General features: G+C 39.9%; 4 protein-coding genes across 7 annotated transcripts in view; 3 read left to right on the top strand and 1 right to left on the bottom strand.

The window, feature by feature from the left end:
* The first annotated feature begins 36 nt into the window (after positions 1-36).
* On the top strand, positions 37-1,667 carry LOC114879117 (selenoprotein M-like). 2 transcript variants are annotated; one of them, XM_029193714.2, is made up of 4 exons: positions 37-201; positions 305-375; positions 627-696; positions 1,238-1,667. In XM_029193714.2, the coding sequence occupies exons 1-4, from the start codon at positions 103-105 to the stop codon at positions 1,280-1,282; spliced, it is 285 nt and encodes a 94-aa protein (XP_029049547.1). In that variant the 5' UTR covers positions 37-102; the 3' UTR covers positions 1,283-1,667. The 2 variants fall into 2 exon arrangements, with proteins under 2 accessions (XP_029049547.1, XP_029049546.1); XM_029193713.2 differs by having other exon boundaries at positions 56-201; positions 756-1,667.
* Positions 1,668-1,739: 72 nt separating this feature from the next.
* On the bottom strand, positions 1,740-4,689 carry LOC114879116 (E3 ubiquitin-protein ligase RNF185-like). Of its 3 annotated transcripts, none has more exons than XM_029193710.2 (5): positions 4,362-4,689; positions 3,506-3,667; positions 3,230-3,361; positions 2,992-3,161; positions 1,740-2,906 (listed from the first exon to the last, which is right to left on the bottom strand). In XM_029193710.2, the coding sequence occupies exons 2-5, from the start codon at positions 3,652-3,654 to the stop codon at positions 2,809-2,811; spliced, it is 549 nt and encodes a 182-aa protein (XP_029049543.1). In that variant the 5' UTR covers positions 3,655-3,667; positions 4,362-4,689; the 3' UTR covers positions 1,740-2,808. The 3 variants fall into 3 exon arrangements, with proteins under 3 accessions (XP_029049543.1, XP_029049544.1, XP_029049545.1); XM_029193711.2 differs by lacking the exon at positions 4,362-4,689 and adding an exon at positions 4,200-4,332; XM_029193712.2 differs by lacking the exon at positions 4,362-4,689 and adding an exon at positions 3,966-4,139.
* A 208-nt stretch (positions 4,690-4,897) lies between these two features.
* LOC114879136 (dynein axonemal intermediate chain 4-like) lies at positions 4,898-8,007 on the top strand. The gene is made up of 5 exons (XM_046288075.1): positions 4,898-4,981; positions 5,049-5,338; positions 5,395-5,883; positions 5,995-6,388; positions 6,460-8,007. The coding sequence occupies exons 3-5, from the start codon at positions 5,396-5,398 to the stop codon at positions 7,843-7,845; spliced, it is 2,268 nt and encodes a 755-aa protein (XP_046144031.1). The 5' UTR covers positions 4,898-4,981; positions 5,049-5,338; position 5,395; the 3' UTR covers positions 7,846-8,007.
* Positions 8,002-18,906, top strand: part of LOC114879119 (MAP7 domain-containing protein 1) — a 57,678-nt gene continuing 46,773 nt past the window's right edge. Inside the window, exons 1-3 of the mRNA XM_029193719.2 lie at positions 8,002-8,167; positions 8,383-9,000; positions 9,891-10,347. The gene's annotated coding sequence lies outside the window, so the exon portion shown is untranslated. The remainder of the gene's footprint in view (positions 8,168-8,382; positions 9,001-9,890; positions 10,348-18,906) is intronic.

Here is an 18,906-nt window from a genome sequence, read left to right as displayed (position 1 = left end):
ACATAAGAAAAAACTTTAATAATATTTTACAAAATGAGAAAACATAATGGAAAACAAGATGTTAAGATTAGGTAGTATGATTTCCGCTTTAGTGAAGTAAACATGGCCTCGACGGTAGCTGTCATCTTCTTCCTTGCAGCTGCTTTTGTGACTTCTACTGTTGATTCCGTCAGCAATTATTATGCGTTTGCAAGAGTTGAGGTATTCGTTGTGTCTTATCTTATTAACGCAAAGTTTACCTATTTAACATATTACAATTTTATGTCAAATCAAAGTAGTTTAAAGCGCTATAAACTCTTTCCAGAGCTGCAGTGGTTGTCGCTTGAACCGGCTCCCAGATGTTAAACAATTTATTTTCGAGGATGTACCGAACTAGTATCCTTAATTAAATATTGTCGAAGTATAGTACATATTTATAAATTACATAGTGCTTGGATCAGTGTTCTTGTTCAAGATTATTTCTTGTCTCTTAATTTTGGAAATTTTATATTTTTGATCAAGGACAGATAATTATTCTTATATAAGAATCGTTATCTTAGAACGTGTAATGTTTTAGCCACTTATTATTTTAATTATACTTGAAACTTCTTCTATGTATACATATGTATCCTTACAAAATTTTATAGCAATAATGTGGAATTTAAACATATTCAAGGAGCAGTCCCAGAACTTCTTCTCTTCAATGAAAATGACGAGGTATAATGTAATTAACAGAAGTATAGTAATAAGGTAGTTTTGAATTTTGTATTTTTCAGGAAGTAGAAAGGTTGCCTTTGTCAAGTTTAACTCGGGAAGAATGCAATAATTTGCTAGTTTCTAAAGGTTTCACAAAAAAAGCAACAAAAGATGAAATATAGAAAATGAAAAATGTATAAGTATCTGTAAATTTGAGAAATAATTTTATGATATTTATTATTAACTTACTCCTATAAACATGTCTGTATTATTAATTGTTTGTTTTAATATTATCCTTTAATGTTTATTTGTAAATAGAATTAGGCATTACTTCGAGTAAATATCCAATTAAATATAGTAATTATATCCTAAACTTAAAGTTATATGTGTAAAGTAGCAAAAAGGATTCATTAAACATACATATTTCATATGTATAACTTCATATATTGCACTCTCTGAATAGTTGAAAATATTAATTATCATTATAAGCACCAAATAGTAAACAATGTAGGGACCTTTTAATGCACTAATTGCTGTTTTTAAGTATCTCATTTTCACATAGATGAGGGAGAGTTATGTTATCTCCCTGAGGAGCTGCAATCTGTGATACAACTGCTAGATCCATACTGTGACAAAATCGATCATTATAGGATATTTGGGCTTCCTTACTCAAAAGTTTTAGTTGTCATGCGATACAAAAATTTATGGAGTAATGAAAGTGGAAATAGCTCCTTATACAACTGAAACTTGTGCAGTAGGGTATCCTATGCATATTCATTTTGTTCATACTTTGCACGAGGTTATTTTTTATTTACTGTAACGTAAATTTGAATATACGAGCACATCAACAAAAAATTCAGAAGCAAAAACAAAGTTAAAATATAGTTGTGGAATGTACTAAATAACTTAAGCAAGTTACATTATGATTTAAATTTGTGTTACTATATATGTACATCTGTAATCTCCAATAAATCATACAATTTAATATTCAATTTATGTAATTCACGAAATATTTTTTTCATATAATTATAGGAAAGTAAGGGATTTTATTTAAAAAAGCAATATATCGTACTTCTACTTTATTTTAATAATATATGTTAAATAAACTAGTAAGACAATTTACAATGTTTGATTCTTAACGAAATTACAAATCATGTGTTATGAATTATATTTGTATTCAATTAGAAATCGTTCTTTTGTAAAATTCAGTAACTTTCGGGTGTTAATATAACTGTATATGGAATGTCAACTTCCATTCAATGTAACTAATAAACGAAGAACACCGAAGCCTCCCGTACCAGATGCACGAGCCGTGGTGAATGTGTACTAAAATATAAATGACTGAAAACTTGTTACTTTTATAATTACATGATCATGATTTGCTACTTTGTAATTGTCTTCTCGTCTCCTATACCGTAACCGCAATGCAAACAAAAGCAAAACATAAATAAGCAGATTACGTTCTTAATCTTTCATGTATATTATCTTATATTACAATATCGTGTATTATATAATTGCAACTTTTTTCGTTTGCACATGGTCTCAATAACTTAATAACTAAATTATCATACTGTTTACATCGATAGATAATGTAAACCGTGAAGGTCTACGTCGATGTAATAAAACTATGATCATTAAGTTTTTTGCTAAAATCAATTATGCTTTGCATGAGACAAATAATATCTTACATATCTAAAGGTGGTATATTTATATATACATGTACATAAATATCGTAAGAATAGGCTTCTGAATTTTCGAAACCAAGAAAATAACCTGCTTGAATACACACGTACGTATTTACGCGATGATTGTAAATACAGGAAACTAACCTATATTATTTTCTTTACAATATCAATGACGTTAATAATTTTATGTTTAGATACAAAATTTATTTTTTAGTGTAATCACAAAAGATTATAAACAAAGTGTATGTACATGTAAAAATGTTATTACGGCTATAACAATTAAAACCCGTTTGTTTATTCAAGCAGGTATACTTACTACAGTGAGTAACAACAATTTTACAAACGGGAAAAGACTGACTTATTAATAAAAATGTAATGAATCAATCCATCAAGTCGTATAAGATTACACGATACGAAGCAAATAGTATTGTTGAACAGGCGAAAAATGTTACGCCATTAGGAGCCAACAGATAAATATCAATGCCACCCATAAAAATACCTTGGAAAGGAATTGCTCTTCTTCATACTGTGGTGTTCCTCTAGCAGCTATAGAGAGAAAAATATGTAAATTTAACTGGTTTATGCAATTATGCAATAATTATACACAGATTCGTTTATATAAATTATTTACCTGCACTTGGTCGTGTTTCTCCAAAATTGAAAGTTGATGTGAAAAATGCAAAAGGAAATGTTCCAATACCAAAAGACATGTAAGAACCATCTCCAAACCCAAAACTAGGAAATCCAACATTATTTTCTGGTTCGGTCCTCTGTCCAGCAGGACGTGGTGGAACATTATTCCTAGAGAAATATGTAATTTAATCTTTGGTACTTTCCTGATATAATACATTAATAATTGTATATCTCACCTTGGATCTTCATGCTTTGTAGCTCCACGTCCATATAAGGGAATGACTTTATCTTTGCTTATTGCAGCTTTACACACAGGGCATGTTTGTTTTATTGGGCGAGTTTCCAGCCATTGATGTAAACAGGGCCAACTAAAAACACAATTACGAATACGTATAAATGTACAGTACAATATTTGTTCTATATTGAATGTCTATTGAGCTGTGCGATGATGATCAACCTTATGGCATATGCCAATGACACTAACTGCTATTACATCATTGTAGGAATCGTACCAAAATAAATGTCCACACATGCTAATTACTGCATCTTTCGCTGTATCAAGACAAATATTACATTCAAATGTGCGATTATCTTTTTCTTTTTCTTCTGTAGCAGAGTCCCATGGTTTAGAAGGACCCGCCTGTTCCCTTGTGGTGCTCATCTTGAAAAGTTTTCTTAGAAAAGAAAGACCGCTATTATTATCCCTTAATAAAAATATACAGAACACTTAGAAATTAACAAATTATTTTGTTTGGGTGCCAGAATGCAAAATGCAAAAGGTGAAAGTAAGAAAATGCATGCTGTTTTACATTGTATCCTAAATAAATAAACACAAATTTTCAAGGATGTTAAAAAGCTATTTATCATTTGACATTAGAAACATTATCGTAACGAAAATAACAATTTTGGGAAAACAATATGACAGTCCTTGTAAAACATCTTGTAACACCTAACAGTATTAAACATAAATACCAGAAGGTACGAAAGGTTAAAAATATATACGATGAATATAAATATGCAATTTGCATTCAGAATTATTTAATGTCGTCTTTTCTGAATCTATTGGCATTGATAATGTCACAGGTATCCATGAACAAGATCGGAAGTCATATGTCTATGACAAAAGCACAGAATTTTATAAGTAGTAAAATTTAACATTGATGTGTATAATACGTTTCTTATGGAAAACAACAAACTATCACGTACAGATTAATCTTTTTTATTAAGATATTAGGCAAAAATTGAAGAACGAACGAAGTTAGTCAGGTGACGTTTAACGAGAGTGGAAAAAAAGATTGTGAACTTCGTCGAAGTATAATACGAATCAAGCAGTGTCTGCCATTGCTGAGCATAATTCATGTAACTCACTTCGCTCTTTTGATTGCAGGGCCCCTTTAACAAATTATACTTTTGCAAATTTAACACTTGTTACAAAATAATCTGACGTATCACGTATGCCGCTGTTGCAATTGCGCAAGTGCCATCAGTTGATTTTCATGATTTTTCGCGAAACGGATGTTCGAAATAACACGTAAGAGATTTGACGACAAAGCGTCAACGTTTATCTACGATTAATGTTATCTCTAATCATCGTTCGATACGAATGTCATGTACTATTCCTTTTATTTTACTCGTTTGTATCTCAACAACAATTACAATTGTCGAATTCAGATTACAATACAATTCCTTAAAACTACCATTTGATTAACGCCGTACCCTGGCTACATGATCGCTTTTTATCGACCGTTTATACAACGCAGTTAATATAAAGTTCCTTATTGCATCGCCAGAGTACGTGATCGATGTAAATCAATGCCATTTTTCAGGGTACTTTGAATTGTTCTATAATGGGCAACGTTTATTCGTTTATTTTCTGTCAGTTCAAGTCACGTCACTTATCATTATTAAAATCTGTTATTATCGTATTAGAAACACGGATGCAGATAAAAATTCAATAGATATATATCTAATCATGGACTTATATATTTGTATATTATCAACAATTTTTCGTATCGTAATAACAAGATAAGTGTTTGAAAATTTACTTATTTGTAGGTACAATTGAAACAGGAACTACAATTTTTACAATTGTTTTGAAATATCGACAAAACGGCAGTTACTGTAAAATTGATTTCTACATCACCATGGAGCCTGTAGATAAATATGCTACTTGACCCGTTTGTCTTTGAAGCGTGTTAAATTAGATCAGAAGTGAAAAAAAAAAACAAAGTAATTAGAAAGCGTAAAAAGTGTTTCATGAAACGTTAAGATCAACAATTTACTCGTCTTCTGAAGACTACTAAATAACAACACTAATACATAGAAAGAAAACACCTCAGCGTCAGGTATTAACAAAATAAATCGTTAATTTGGTAAAATATACAATATTTAATTATTTTAGAATGAAGGTGGAAGAAACAGACTCGTCGCAAAAGATTCTTTCAAGAGTCCCGAGTACCAGATTCGAGAGTCCAGTTTCGTCGAAATTTAAACTGAGCGGAGCAGGAAGGACGCGAAAGATAGCGGGAAAGAACTTAACCTCAATTCTTTTACGACAACGACAAACATTTCACGTTATAGATAACGATATCGATGTGACACCAAAATTATTAACCCATCCAACGTTAAGCTCAATCGACGAACGGCAGATGACTGCATTTGAAACAATTGGATTGTCTCAGGGTAGCGTAAGCGGAAGTCAATTGCTGCCATCCCCTTCCGGTTTGAGTGCCATGAAAACAAGTTCATTCTCGGTTGTCAGAACGTCTTCCGCGCCTCTTGGCTCGATTCTAGAGGATGATGTACATTTTGAAAGTTTATTATCCACTCAAACAGTGGATTCCTCTGTTCGAGATGAGGATAAAGCACCTTCTCAATTTTATTTATCTAGGTAATTTGAATGTGAGTCACAGATTCCGATATTGGACTGATGTAGCAGCTATGTAAAGTTAATACGCGAGTAGAAACATTTTTATTTTCGAAAACTTCTTTGTTTATCCAGTATCGATCCAAACATTTTTCCTACCCGACCAGAAACGGTGACGATCATTCTAAGGGAAACAGAGACGTTTTTCCTTTTCGAGATGCAACCGCGTACTGGTGATTTACACACGCCGGAAGGCATGGCGATTAAAGAAGAAAATGAGAATTACGAGTATAAAACAGTTGGGCCTGGATCAAACAGGAAATTGGTAGATTCCGAAACTCAGACGATACAAGTGCTCACGCAATCCCGAGGAACGTATCTCACCCTACAGAAACGTAGAAACCAAGGCATGTTCGTAAATAATTGGGTGATCCACGACGTCTATGCCGCGCCTGAGATGATGCTTAAGAAAAATAATTTATTCGTAGTACACACGAAAGAATCTATGCAACAATTGTTACAAGCAGAGGTCTCGAATAATCTTTAATTAATCAACTGTATAGGGATGTACGAATAATTAACTGAATTTTTAATTCATAGGAATTAAAGTCCAGATTGCCAAAAATGAAGATGCAGTTAGGAACAAATATATCTGAAGAGGAATCAACGTCCATGTTTCAAAGCACTAATTTCTGGAACGCTGTGCGGGTGATGGAACGTATAATAGCGAGCAATATATTCATCCATGCTCAGAAACGTTTCACAGGTTTGATCAAGCCGGATCCCTGTAGCCTTGACTTAGAATTCACCTACAGTTTGGATCTTCTCTGGACTAATAATTGTGGAATGAATCACGGAAGGCCGGTGTCCGCTTTTCGTTGGAATTACGTTAGAAAGAGCATTTTAGCGGTCGGATATGGAGCAAAAGCGAAGTCTCAAACTGCGAACGGTCTGGTGTTGCTTTGGAGCGCAAAGAATCCTGACATCCCAGCTCGATCTTACATTTTCGATAGTCCCGTGGCGGACATTGATTGGAGTCGGGAACGACCGAATCTGCTGGCTATTGGTTTGTACAGCGGCGAGATCATAGTACTCGACGCGAGCAGCAGAAAAATGAACGTCGTGCGACGAAGCACGAAGGCGACATCACCTTCGAGTTCACCACAGTGGCAAGTTCAATGGTGGGTCAGTGACGAGCAGTTCGAGTATCAGGAACAGATCTATACCTGCGATCAAGACGGTGGTATATATTGTTATAGATACGTTAAAGACTTCACCTCGACGAAGCTGATGAAAATCTTCAGAATAGAAGGCACGCTACCGGGTGTTAACAGAACTTCCCATTGCAATATTTACGACGCGACGTTCAATCGAAGTCCTGGAGCGTTGGTGCTCCGTAGGCATCCGACCTCTAGCACCCTTTACTTCGTCGCTTCGGACGAGGGCTGCGTTTATAAATGTTCCACGAATTATCTGTATCAACACATAGACAGTTTTCTGGCCCACGACGGACCGGTATACTCGATGATGTTCTCCCCTTATTGTCCGAAAATCTTTTTAACCTGTGGCGCCGATTGGTACATTCGAGTCTGGGCGGAAGGGCTCACGGAACCATTAATCACGATGTCTACGACGATGGCCTGCGTTCGATACGCCACGTGGTGTCCTATTCATTCTACAATCATCGCCAGTATTGTTAACAACGAGATTTGCATATGGGACATTAAAAGGAAAACTCACGCTCCCTCGTCCATTACGGTGTCACCTAACAGTGCCAGATTCGTTATGATTGATTTCACGTTAGACGGTAATCAGCTGGTGGTGGCAGACGTGGAGGGTGTTGTGTATGTTTATAATTTAGAGGGAATGCCATTTCCACCGTACAACGAGGAACAAGTGTTGATCGATTCGATCGAGAAGGCATTGATCACGAAACCGAATCTCTTGCAGAAGCTGAAGAAACTCGGACCACCGTTCAGCAAATAAAAAGAGACTTAAAGTTTACTTTCCAGTGTTATCGAGACGTTTTATCATAAAGCAGGTATTAAGATTACTTTAGTTAATTTTTAATAAAATAATTGAAATAGAGAAGTGTAGAAAATTTTATTAGTTTCTCTGCTCAAGGTGAGATGGCGGTGGCAGTACCGTTTTCTAACAGTTCATTAATATATCAAATTGAAAAACATAAAAATAAAACTTCTGCGTTATTAAATTAAGAATGCAACCTTTAAGAAAAAAGGTCACGAAGCAATAGTAGTTAACGATGATTTAACACTAAAATCAATTAAATCTTTGAAGATAGAAGCAGGTAATTAACATCAAGAAATGTATATTATAAAAACAATTTCCTTAAATTTTATTCAACATAGTTCTTAACTCTTTGATATTAAATGTCTCCTGAAGTATGAACCAGCTCTGCTTATAAAACATCCGTCAATAACTTCAGTATTTCAATATCTGATAATACATAAAAAAATTCATCATTATAAGTTAGATCATAAAACTCCCTTATCGACTGTGTAGCCCCAGGCAAAATCCAGTACGTGGGGACCCCTTTCGGTCCCCTGGAGCGAAACGTGCCCGAAGCTTCGCATGATTCGCGCAAAGGATGGAAAGCAAAGCAACCATTTCGATTCAGGATGGAACTCCGGTACCGGGACCCACTCTGAGGCCTGGTAGGCAGGTAAGTCGGCACGGATGGCTGGCTGGCTTGCTTGGAGGAGTTGCAGGAGAGTGCCATGGTAGAGGGGCTTCCCTGGCTGTGGCTGCCGCTTGCGGGCACGAACCGCGCTACCGCCGTCAGCAGGCAGTCTTATTACGCCCGCACTCAACTACGCGAACTAAGTACTCTTCTTAGGCCGGGCAAACATTTGAATAACAATCGCGAGTTAGCTTATCACGCGAATCAAACGTACGTACTTTGAACGGTGTTCATTGTACTGCACGTATCATTTAAGTCTTGTAGTACGAGGCAGGGGTACACAGATTTTCCGCATGGACACGCACGTTCGATCGTGCCGACAAGGACTCGCGTTTCAAACAGACGGAACCAATCTTGAAATAAGTTAGTCAAACGAGCTGAGAGGCGGTGAAGATCCCTTGAGTTCGATTGGTCGGCCAAGACCTGCTGCTCGGTCAGAGGTAACTTTAGAACGTTTCTTTATTTGATTCCTTGTACCGATAAGATGGGCTTTTGCATGGAGATACTTTTTTGCTATCGTTTCTTTCAAGGTATTCATTTCATTTCTATTGATACGTATGGCGTGGTATGTGTGATGATATATACGTGTAGGAATTTTCTTTTTGTCTTATCAGTTACGTCCTTTTTATCCTATAATTAAAATTGTTCATATTCACATTCTACTGTAATCGGAAATAATTAGAAAGTACAAAATCAATTATTATTCGTGAAATGATGGATGTATCGTGTTAGAAATTTAAATTTACCGCACGGATGAGAGACGTCGCCCCCCACCCCTTTCCTCACGACAATTTGACGAATCAGAATTCGACAGGGACGCTTGACCTGGAATGTCAGTCTTACGCGTGACGTGCGAAGGAACGCGGGTGCGTGAGTTTGGTGTGAAAAATATAAGAGAACGGACGTCCTATCGACCGTGCCGGCGATTAGTTTTCTTTTCTTGGCAGTAGAAGCACGTCGGGATTAACATTGACGGTCATTACGTTGTTTGTCGCGCGCCAAGAATTCGCGTCTGCGCATACCGAACTGTCACGATTACCGCGTGTCACGAATTCATCGTATATTTTTTTTGATCGTCTGGAACGAAGTACACGCTTGTCTCTATTGAAATCTGCGCGTGTACGATAAGTTGTATTACAAGTGATTCAATTATCTACGATCTAAATGTGAAAACATTATACCTTTGACAAATTATACGATAGAGAAATTTTGGAATCTCCATGCAAAGAAACATAACCTTCATTCTGATTGGGGCATTGATATTGACTCTCTGTCAACCAATCAGCGTGGGTCGAACATATCGTTTATGTAGTAACGTCATTTTTGACAGCTTCTTGTCGGAGGTTGGAATCGGTCGACGATACTATCTCGATCATTGACGCGTTCCGAGATACCGGTCAGTGTGAAGACTGCTTAATAGCGAGGAACATGTGCAACCAGGGAATAGTGGCGAGGCTGATGTTGCCGGGGAACGACGAGCTATACTGTGACCACTCTGTTCTCCACGAATCCTGACTGATTCCATCTTCGTATCACCAGCTGACTATCGACCGGGCCGAAGTTGAATCGCGACGCGGTGAATATAATATTTGTTCGAAAGTTTGTACGGGTGAAAATCGTGATACGACGGACTTTAATACAAAGTGTTGGTTCGAGTTAACGCGTACGGTGTACAGAAACGAGTCTTTGGCAAAAGAGAGCCGGTATGTACGCGAAATTACACGTTTTCACGTACATTCGGTACGCTATGAACATCAACCTTCTCGGATCTAACGGGTGCTTCTTAAGTAAGTGGCCATATTTTTTTTCATATATTTTATTATCAAACACTTATTCATACTATATGTATGCATGTTTTATGCAACGAAAGAGTTAACTTTTATTAGTATTTTCGTCTATTTTAACGACGCGGTTTAACAGAAAGTAAAGAAATAGGGAGTTGTAGTGGGGGGTGATGTAACTGCATATACAGGAGCTTGTCGCGACGCGATCCATGTACAGCCATTGCGTTTAATGTATCCTCGTAACAGTTAGACAAACAGTATACAAACCCATGAAAATTATTCATAGCGTATTTATTCCAAGATGGGGTTTTCAGATCTCGGCAATTTTAACGATTTTTATTTTATCTTTCAAACAAAGTTGCGATCATGAAATGAGGTTAAGTTCCGCCTTCCCGGCGTGCATTTCGAGCGATAGGCTGGCATTGTTCCATGCCCACCACTCGTCTCAGGCGTCTAATTAACATTTTTCTCTCTTCCTAACGGGTCATTGTCACTTTGATACACGTAACAAAGAGCTTATCTTGCGGCGTTCGTGTAACCTAATTAACGTTTACAATTATACGTTTTGAGAAAGATTAACTAACTCTCGATTGCCGACCCAATATCTACGGGATCCGCGGGTTAATCTCGAATAATTTCACGAATCAGGTGCGATAGATGTAATGGAACCTTGGTTCTTATAAAACTTTATCTGTAATGGGCCTCCTGCTATTGGGCTAATCGCGACGATGCATCACGTTCCTCTATCTTCATCTAATTTCTGGTTGCAACGGAGCAACCTGTACGCGGTGCAACCGCATTCTTTCACTTGGCCACTGTGGCCACGTGGATCTTCCTCTTGTTCCCCCTTTCTTTGGAAGACGAGTTTCGAAGACTTTCAGTCATACAGGGTCGCTTAATTTTCCTTCTAGTGTCAGACATTTTATTCATTATGTATATACAGTGGGTCACAGAATTATTCGTTCACCGTTTAAAACAGAATAACTCGTTTAAAATTGGACCAAATGATTTGAGGTTTCTCGAGAAGCTATAGAAATTAATTTACTAAGTGCTTTTGTCGTTTTAAAAAATTACAATTTGTCGAAATCGGGGAAAAAATAGTAAAAGGCAATTTTTCAACTTTTTTATTTGAGTCTGTAATGAAAATTTAAAATATGAAATTTTCAGCACACACGTAACTTATTTGAATCTACGAAAAAAATATTTTAAATTTTCATTAAAGGTGACAAATTACCCTTGAATATTTTTTCTCAAGGTTTCAACAAATTGTAATTTTTTATAACAACAAAAGCACATATCTCAGTAAATTAATTTTCATAGCTTCTCGAGAAACCTTAAGTCATTTGGTCCAATTTTAAACGAGGTATTCTGTTTTAAAATTTTGTGTCCCACTGTATATTTTGTAGATGAAAAACTGAGCTCTAAAAATGATAGTTTCATCGATGACAACAAGTTTGTATTCATCCTACAAAGTATATCATCTGTTGATAACGATTAGTTCCCGATCGAAAGTAACGAAAACCATCGACGGAATAATTCATGAACATAATTCACTGTTATCGGATTTATCGCACGGTCAGAGTCGTTTTTTTTTTACCTGGTTCAAGTGTGAAGAAACGCTTTCCGCCGGTTTTATTTAGCCGTCCCCGACACCGCCAGCAACTGGACATGACACACGAACGAGACGAAAAGAAAAACAAGATCTCGAGAAAATGCGTGGGCTTCGTTATCAGCGTTGGTAATTTATGCATACGCGACTAGTAGATTCCTGTTCTTAACGGAGTACTCGTACAGGGGTCATATATCATCGCGTACGCGATCGGGACTGAATAATCAATTAATAAAGAGAATAAATGATTGCTCCATCAAACGAGAGACGGGCATAAATCTTGTGTATTACTTGTCGCGTTCGAGATTATTGTTCTTCAAAAAATTGATCGTCGTACTTTTCTAATAAATCATCCGGCGACACTGTCGTAACAGAAACAATGTTATCTGTTCGCGGTTCGTTTATTCCGTTCGTTATATCCAGTTTGCCAATAAATTCAATTTCGTTCGAAGTAACGTATCGGGTATCGTAGCGAACACTTCTTTTTATTCAATAAATTCGAAGAGATACGCGTTGGAATTTGGAAACTTTACGATGTTTCCTTTATTGAAATAAATCACGTAAGTTAAAGCGATACGCGGAAAGGGTTTGATCGCTGGCAAACGCTCGTATAGCGTGATTTTTCGCCTAAGCGAAAGGGGTAATTTCCTCGAACCGCTCGGAGCGACAGCTGATGTTGCTCGCAATCGACGGAATTAACGAGCAAAGTGAAACGCGATCGAGGCTCGATCATTTCCATACAATTTAACAGCATGTTGCACGTGTGCGAAAATCGTACAAGTTCATCGTTCGCGAAAAGAACGGAAGCGGTCGCGTCGCTGGTTAAAAACGAGAGGACCGAAGCGTCGATCAGTGAACCGAGCGTAGGTGTAACGAGAGGTATAATGCGAAGAAAATTGCCAACATGCTCTCGCACCTCTCGCCAAATCACCACCTTCGAAACGGACCTCGTAGCTTCGTCAAATAGAAAAGTAGCAAACAATGTCGCGCACGTGCACTCCTTAAAAATTCATTTACACCGGGATCTTATCGAATAATGATGCACAGATGAAAGGTTTACGGTGTAAAAGAAACGAACTTTCAAATATTTAACTCTTAAACACCGGAGCCTGCGTCTTGCAAAACATTCAAGGATATTAATTTAAAGTGAAACGTGGCTCTCTCCATGGTCCGCCGTCCGAGAGGTTCAACAAATTTCTTACAATTACGAATATCTGTCAGCTGTTAATTTCTTTTGTGTATGCATATCTAAGTCCAATTTGTCTCGGGCATCTAAGAAAATGATATTTCGTTGCGATATTCCATGAACTTTCCACGAATGGTTTGAGAGAAGGAATTTTAAGTACCCTGTTGCATAGACGAGCGTATTCGTAGCTTGGGTTAATCTCGCGAGGATCTAACGAGAAACCAATGATCGTAGTAGGAAAAGGTCACTTGAAAGTAATCAAACGATCATGGTACCGGGTCGTGTGGATTTTTCCCTTTGTATTGGCAAGTTTCCCAGTTTCGTCTTCATCGTTTGCGAGTAGCTACACGAAACACAAGTAGATTCTGTTCAGTTTCTCGCGGGAAAAGTCGCCGTCGCGGTATAGAGAGATCGAGCAAATGGGCAAACTCAGCGTGTTCATTTATCTTTAATCGCGGAGTTCATCTGGTACTGACACGACGCGCAGATGTATGCAGGCGTTATCGCGCAAGGAGACTCCTTTCTTGCCGTGGCCGACTTCTTGGCCCCGTCTTTCTCACCTTTTCTCCTCTTACCGCTCCTGTGCCACCTACGTCGCTCGTACGCACGCCACCCTGTCCTCTCGTTTACGTTTCGCACGACGAACCGGGTCGGTCGTTTTGTTTAACACGTTCACCGATCGGTCGTATCTTCGAATCTTTCGATGTTCCATTGGTTATCCATCAATTATAAATAAATCCTCTGATTGAAAATTAGAAAAGGACGTATTCTATTTGCAAACGTCAAACACTCTCCCGGATACCAGTTCAGACAATAGAGAAAGAGCAACTTTGCCAACGTTATCAAGCCGGATTGAACGCCCACGTTGTCTGCGAGACGTCGATCCAGTACATCTTTAGAGCGTACAATCGCGAGACGAGGGGGTCTTATCGTCTTATTTATAACCGCGTGTGCCCCTTTCTTCGCGACTTCCTTTTCTTCTTTTCACGCGTTAATCTCGTCTATTACGGTACACGCTCGCTCGAACAAGTACCATTATTATCGGTCGTGTTTAACAGACTACCCTGAAATCCTCGGCCCGTTACACGCTGGATCTCGGTATCGCCGTGTAACGAGAAGATTGCCCTAGCCTTTGTTACTCGATCCAAAGAAATACGTAGTTCGAAGAAGCGAACGTTGGAAGGGAAAATATTTTAATTTGTATACTCTTAAATTTCACGGTACAATCGTACCGTTTACCCTGACAAGATCCACGAAAGTGAGATATTGTTCGAAACTCGAGCGTGGGTGGATGGTCGGCGGATAAAGCCGCTCGGTAAGTCATCGTCTGAAGCAAGATTTATGGAGGAAGGACCTATATTCGCTGGTAGATCCATCGATATAGGTCAGGAACTTTCACCAGGCTCGATGGAAGGTAGGGTGTCAGAGGGTAGGGCCACGAAGCTGGTAGCTTCGGTAGGACAAGATCTCATCTGGTTTTTCATTGCAGAGTCCGAGTAAGACGTTGTTAATGTTAACAGCCAGAGCTATTTCGTTCGCGAAGGAGAATCTGGGACGGCGTCGCTGTGAAGGATCCAGAGAGGAGATCAGATTGGAAACCCGTTTTAAGGATTCAGAAGCGAGTCGTGACCAAGACATTAGCGAAATTGCTCGGCTCTTCGGGGTTCTCTACCGCTATCTAGATAGTATTTCCTGGCGAGGGAAACGGCGTGCTATCTCCTCGCTTAATTTCCATGTCCCTGCCACGTTATTTACGGTCGCGGCGCCGATCATCGCCGACTAGGGGACAGAAGAAAAAAAATGTCGATGAATGAAAAGCGGATAATCGCGTGATGCTTTCGATGAAATCACGACACCGGGAGAATATCGAAACGAGTAGTACGCAGTGAACGATCAAGAATTACTGTGATTTCTTCGACATTATCGTCGCCGATTATGCATCGGAATACATGCGGCAAATGTTCCTAACGAACGGGGTGCGTACAGTTCGTGTAATGGCCCCTACGAAGACGTATGTACGAGTAGTCGAAGAAGGAAGAATACCGAGGAGTAAGAAAGTAAAAAAGCTCCAGGTTTCGTGACCGGGATATTAGGAAGACCTTGTGTGTTGGCTCACGAGCAGAGGAGAAGGCTAATCGTCGACGTAGAACGACTTGGGCGAGTCGACCAGTCCACACGTCCGGTCACCTCGTCCTATCTCATCTACCTTGTGCCTACGTACTCCACATTATTTCCTTCCTTGCTTTTCTATCTCTCTCTCTCTCTTATCCTGCCAGTTGACTACCGGATTTCAAGTCCACTAATGTCCAAAAGAAGGAATTCACTCATCCACTCGTCTGTTTATTAGCTTAAGGAGGGTTTAAAATGAACATTTTACTGAAAATCTCGAAGCATCTTTATCTCGAGAAAAATCGTATCTACCATTTTCATAGTGTATCGCTATTCCCGTTTTTTCGAATCATTCGATGAGGGGACTCCTAATGACACGATAGGAAAGGTGTTAAATTGATAGACGATGGAATGATTCAATTAGCCCTGGAGGTTAGAAATGGTTCTCATTCGGACCGACAAATTTCACAGGAATTTTCGACGGTTCACACGGCATGTTAAGCAATTAGTATTCAGTCTGTTTCGAGACACCCAGTGTAAGCGTGTATATAAGATATACACGCTGGCTTCTCCAAGTAAACTTGTTTATCAAGTTATACACAGGAGCGTGGTGAGCGGAGGAGAATCTTGCGGACAACCGGTGTAGAATGAGAGAAAGGCGATTCTATGATGCTTCTTTCTCATCCTTTTTCGCTTGCATCTTGATGAACGCTCTTATCTTTTCAGTTTTCAAATTGCTTCCAGAGCTTCAACTCTGAACGTTTATTACCTTTAACCCTTTTACTTCTATCAGTCTATTCGACGAGCTTCCTATACCATCGTAAACGTTTACGTTTCAAGGTAAACGGTGTAGACCAATGGAACAAGTAAATTATGAATTAATTAAAAAGTCTAGGTAGAAGTCTTGATTGCTCGATGTCGATATGGTAGATAGAGGATGAGAGAAAGGTATCTGATCCAAGGACTATCGTGAAAGGGTTAAAATAGCAGAGGACCAATAAGATTTAGAAACGGGTAGCCGTTTGACTTAAACACCGTCGATTTTCGTTGCGTTTACGGTTAGTAGGCTTTTTGTCGGTCAGTTTCACTTCTTCGCGGTTCCACGTCTTCTCTTCGTAGCTGAGTCACTCACGAAATTCTTGTCAGAGGTTCAATTTACGTTACGAGCTCTTACCGAGAAGTTATCAACATAATCATAAGATAAACGTCCCTCGTAAAATTAAAAAACTCGCACTCACCGCTCGTCGCTGGCCTCCCGTCGCTTCTCTTTTTCTCCGGTCGCGTCGGTTCAGCAGCTACCTTCGAATGCTGAATCCACCGTCGTCGCGTCGGCTGTACGGTTCGATCGTCCTTCGAAAGAGCCAAGGTAAAACAACGAAGAGGATAATCGAGCCTACGATTCGCGACGACCGGATGAAATCATAAAAGCTCGATCGTCGGGGACAGCGAGACGATAACGACGCGCCGCGTTAAGATACATTCCCATCTGACGATGAATCCCTGATTCATGTTTAATGCCGTTTCGTCCTGGGAGAATCGCATCGTCGTAACGTTAGATTTTCAATATTCATTCGCTAACGTCGAAGCGTCGCAACAAAGACTCACTCGGATGAGAATGAAGGCGCGGTATTACATGGAAATTGCGATGGAATACTGGTATCTCTTTGCTCGCGCCATCCTCGTTTCTTGCCTCGAACGAGGAGAAAAAGTCGAGCCGAACCGTGAAGAAGCGGAGCGAGACGAGGAACGGTGAGGGGAAAGGAGAGAGGAGCAGAAGAGGGCTACTAAAAGTCGACCGGTTGGGGAAATAAGAAGAAGGCGGGATGCTGGCAGGAGCAAGGAGAAGAAGTCGAGGATCTCGAGTACGACCGGGACGACCTTACCGAGTAGGACGACCGCGACAACGACAGAGACAAAGAGTCGAATGTTAATGAGGGAGATCGACCGGAGCTGCGGACCGAGGAACCTACGAGAGGAATCATCCGCGGGGATCCGCTTCGTTTCGTCGCACGCTCTCGACGCTTGAAGCCAGTGGTTGCCAGATCTTCGCTACCATTTTTCTTCAGGGTGTTCCCGGAAATTTCACGATTTCAACAGTTTCATTTTAACCCTTCTATGCCTTACGATAACTCGAAATTGTAAAGCTCTGAATTTCTCCAGAGTACTTTCTGGCAAGAGGTTTCTGTATACCTTCTCCTTCGTGGTTGGTCCGCGTTTAGCATGTGTAACCGGACAAGCCGAGGAGGTTCGGAGGAAGAAGCGTCGCGGTTAGACGTAGGGTGGGCGAAGGGTGAGGCGAACCGGGGGTCGTGAATGCCGGCAGCATTCGTGATGACGCGAGCGTGACTCGCTTCCTCTTTCTCTCTTTCTCCTTTATTTTCGAAACGAGAAAGCTCGATGGTACGCACTGCACTCCATTGTCACGTCGGTTGCCTCCTCGAGTTCCTTTCTTTCCATCGCCACTTGGTTCTATCATTTTCGAGGACATACGGGAAACGCAAGCTGCAGAAGGTAATTACCTTCCTTCTTCACCTGCTCCACTTCCACTTCCGGTCTCCATCTGTTTAATAAGTCGTTTGAGAGAAACATCGTTCAGGTGAAACAGCTGTAGAAACGAATCAGTGGTTCGTAGCGACGCTTTTTCGCATGCAAATGCGCCGGCCTGTGGTTGCGAGGGAGGAGGAGGAGGAAGAAGAAGAAACTCTTCCTTTTCTACGGGCCGTGAATCCGGTTCTTTGTTACGCGATCCGAGGGCAGAGCTCTCTCGGGATTGATTGACTCGGTGTCTCCTGGCTGGTGGTCCTAATGAGACGCGACGCTCGAACTTGAAAATCCTGCCGACAATTAGCGGGATTGTTGTCCCCCCTTACGGTCGTTGTTGGGGGACCGGATGCGGTTGGTCTGTTGCCAGTACACGCGCAGCGATACAACTCCTCGTGCACTCGCCTCGATACCATATGCACACACGTGCCACGCGACCGTGCATTGACTCCGAAACGCTGTTCGATTCTAGAATATAATATACCTCGTTTCGAGTCCCTCTCCATCCCGTGGGACGTGCCTCGAACCAGCGACGGAGAAACAGCCGATAGAATCATCCAAACCGGCGCTCTCGAAACTTTCTATTCAAATAATTTCTTTTTATCCACGAGCTAATGCTTCTTTCGATGAAAGTAAAATTTCCTCCGTTATCCTACTTATTTCCCTCCGTTTCTTTTGTAATCGATAAGTCATGGATTCATCGGGAGCCAATGGCACCGAAGGACAACCGTTATTCGACTCGTACCTGACCGATATGTTTGATACGTTTCTATTCTTAGCAGCCGATCGACGCTCGAACCTTCGATAGCGATCATGGATCGGTTAGTGGACTTCTTGTCGGTATCAGGAAACGATAGCACGCCGTAAAAGACGCGTTCGAAGGATAGGAAAAAAAGGGAGACGTTGGTACAGAGATTATGTGGAATTTATCCGCGTCTTCTTGTTATCTTTCAGGAACTTAGATAACTCATTGCCAAGGAGATGTTCCTTTTTCTTTCTGATTTTCTATTCGATACGTCTCCCTCGTCTTGTTTACGCATCGTTGATTAACTCGAGCGGAAACGGGTTTGAAATCTGTTAAATCGATGAAACTTTTCGGTCTAGTAATTTTGATTTG

The sequence above is a fragment of the Osmia bicornis genome, chromosome 12, assembly GCF_907164935.1.
Source record: "Osmia bicornis bicornis chromosome 12, iOsmBic2.1, whole genome shotgun sequence".
Lineage (NCBI taxonomy): Eukaryota > Metazoa > Arthropoda > Insecta > Hymenoptera > Megachilidae > Osmia > Osmia bicornis.
Note: the sequence above shows the minus strand (reverse complement) of the source record. Positions and strands in the feature narration are given on the sequence as shown.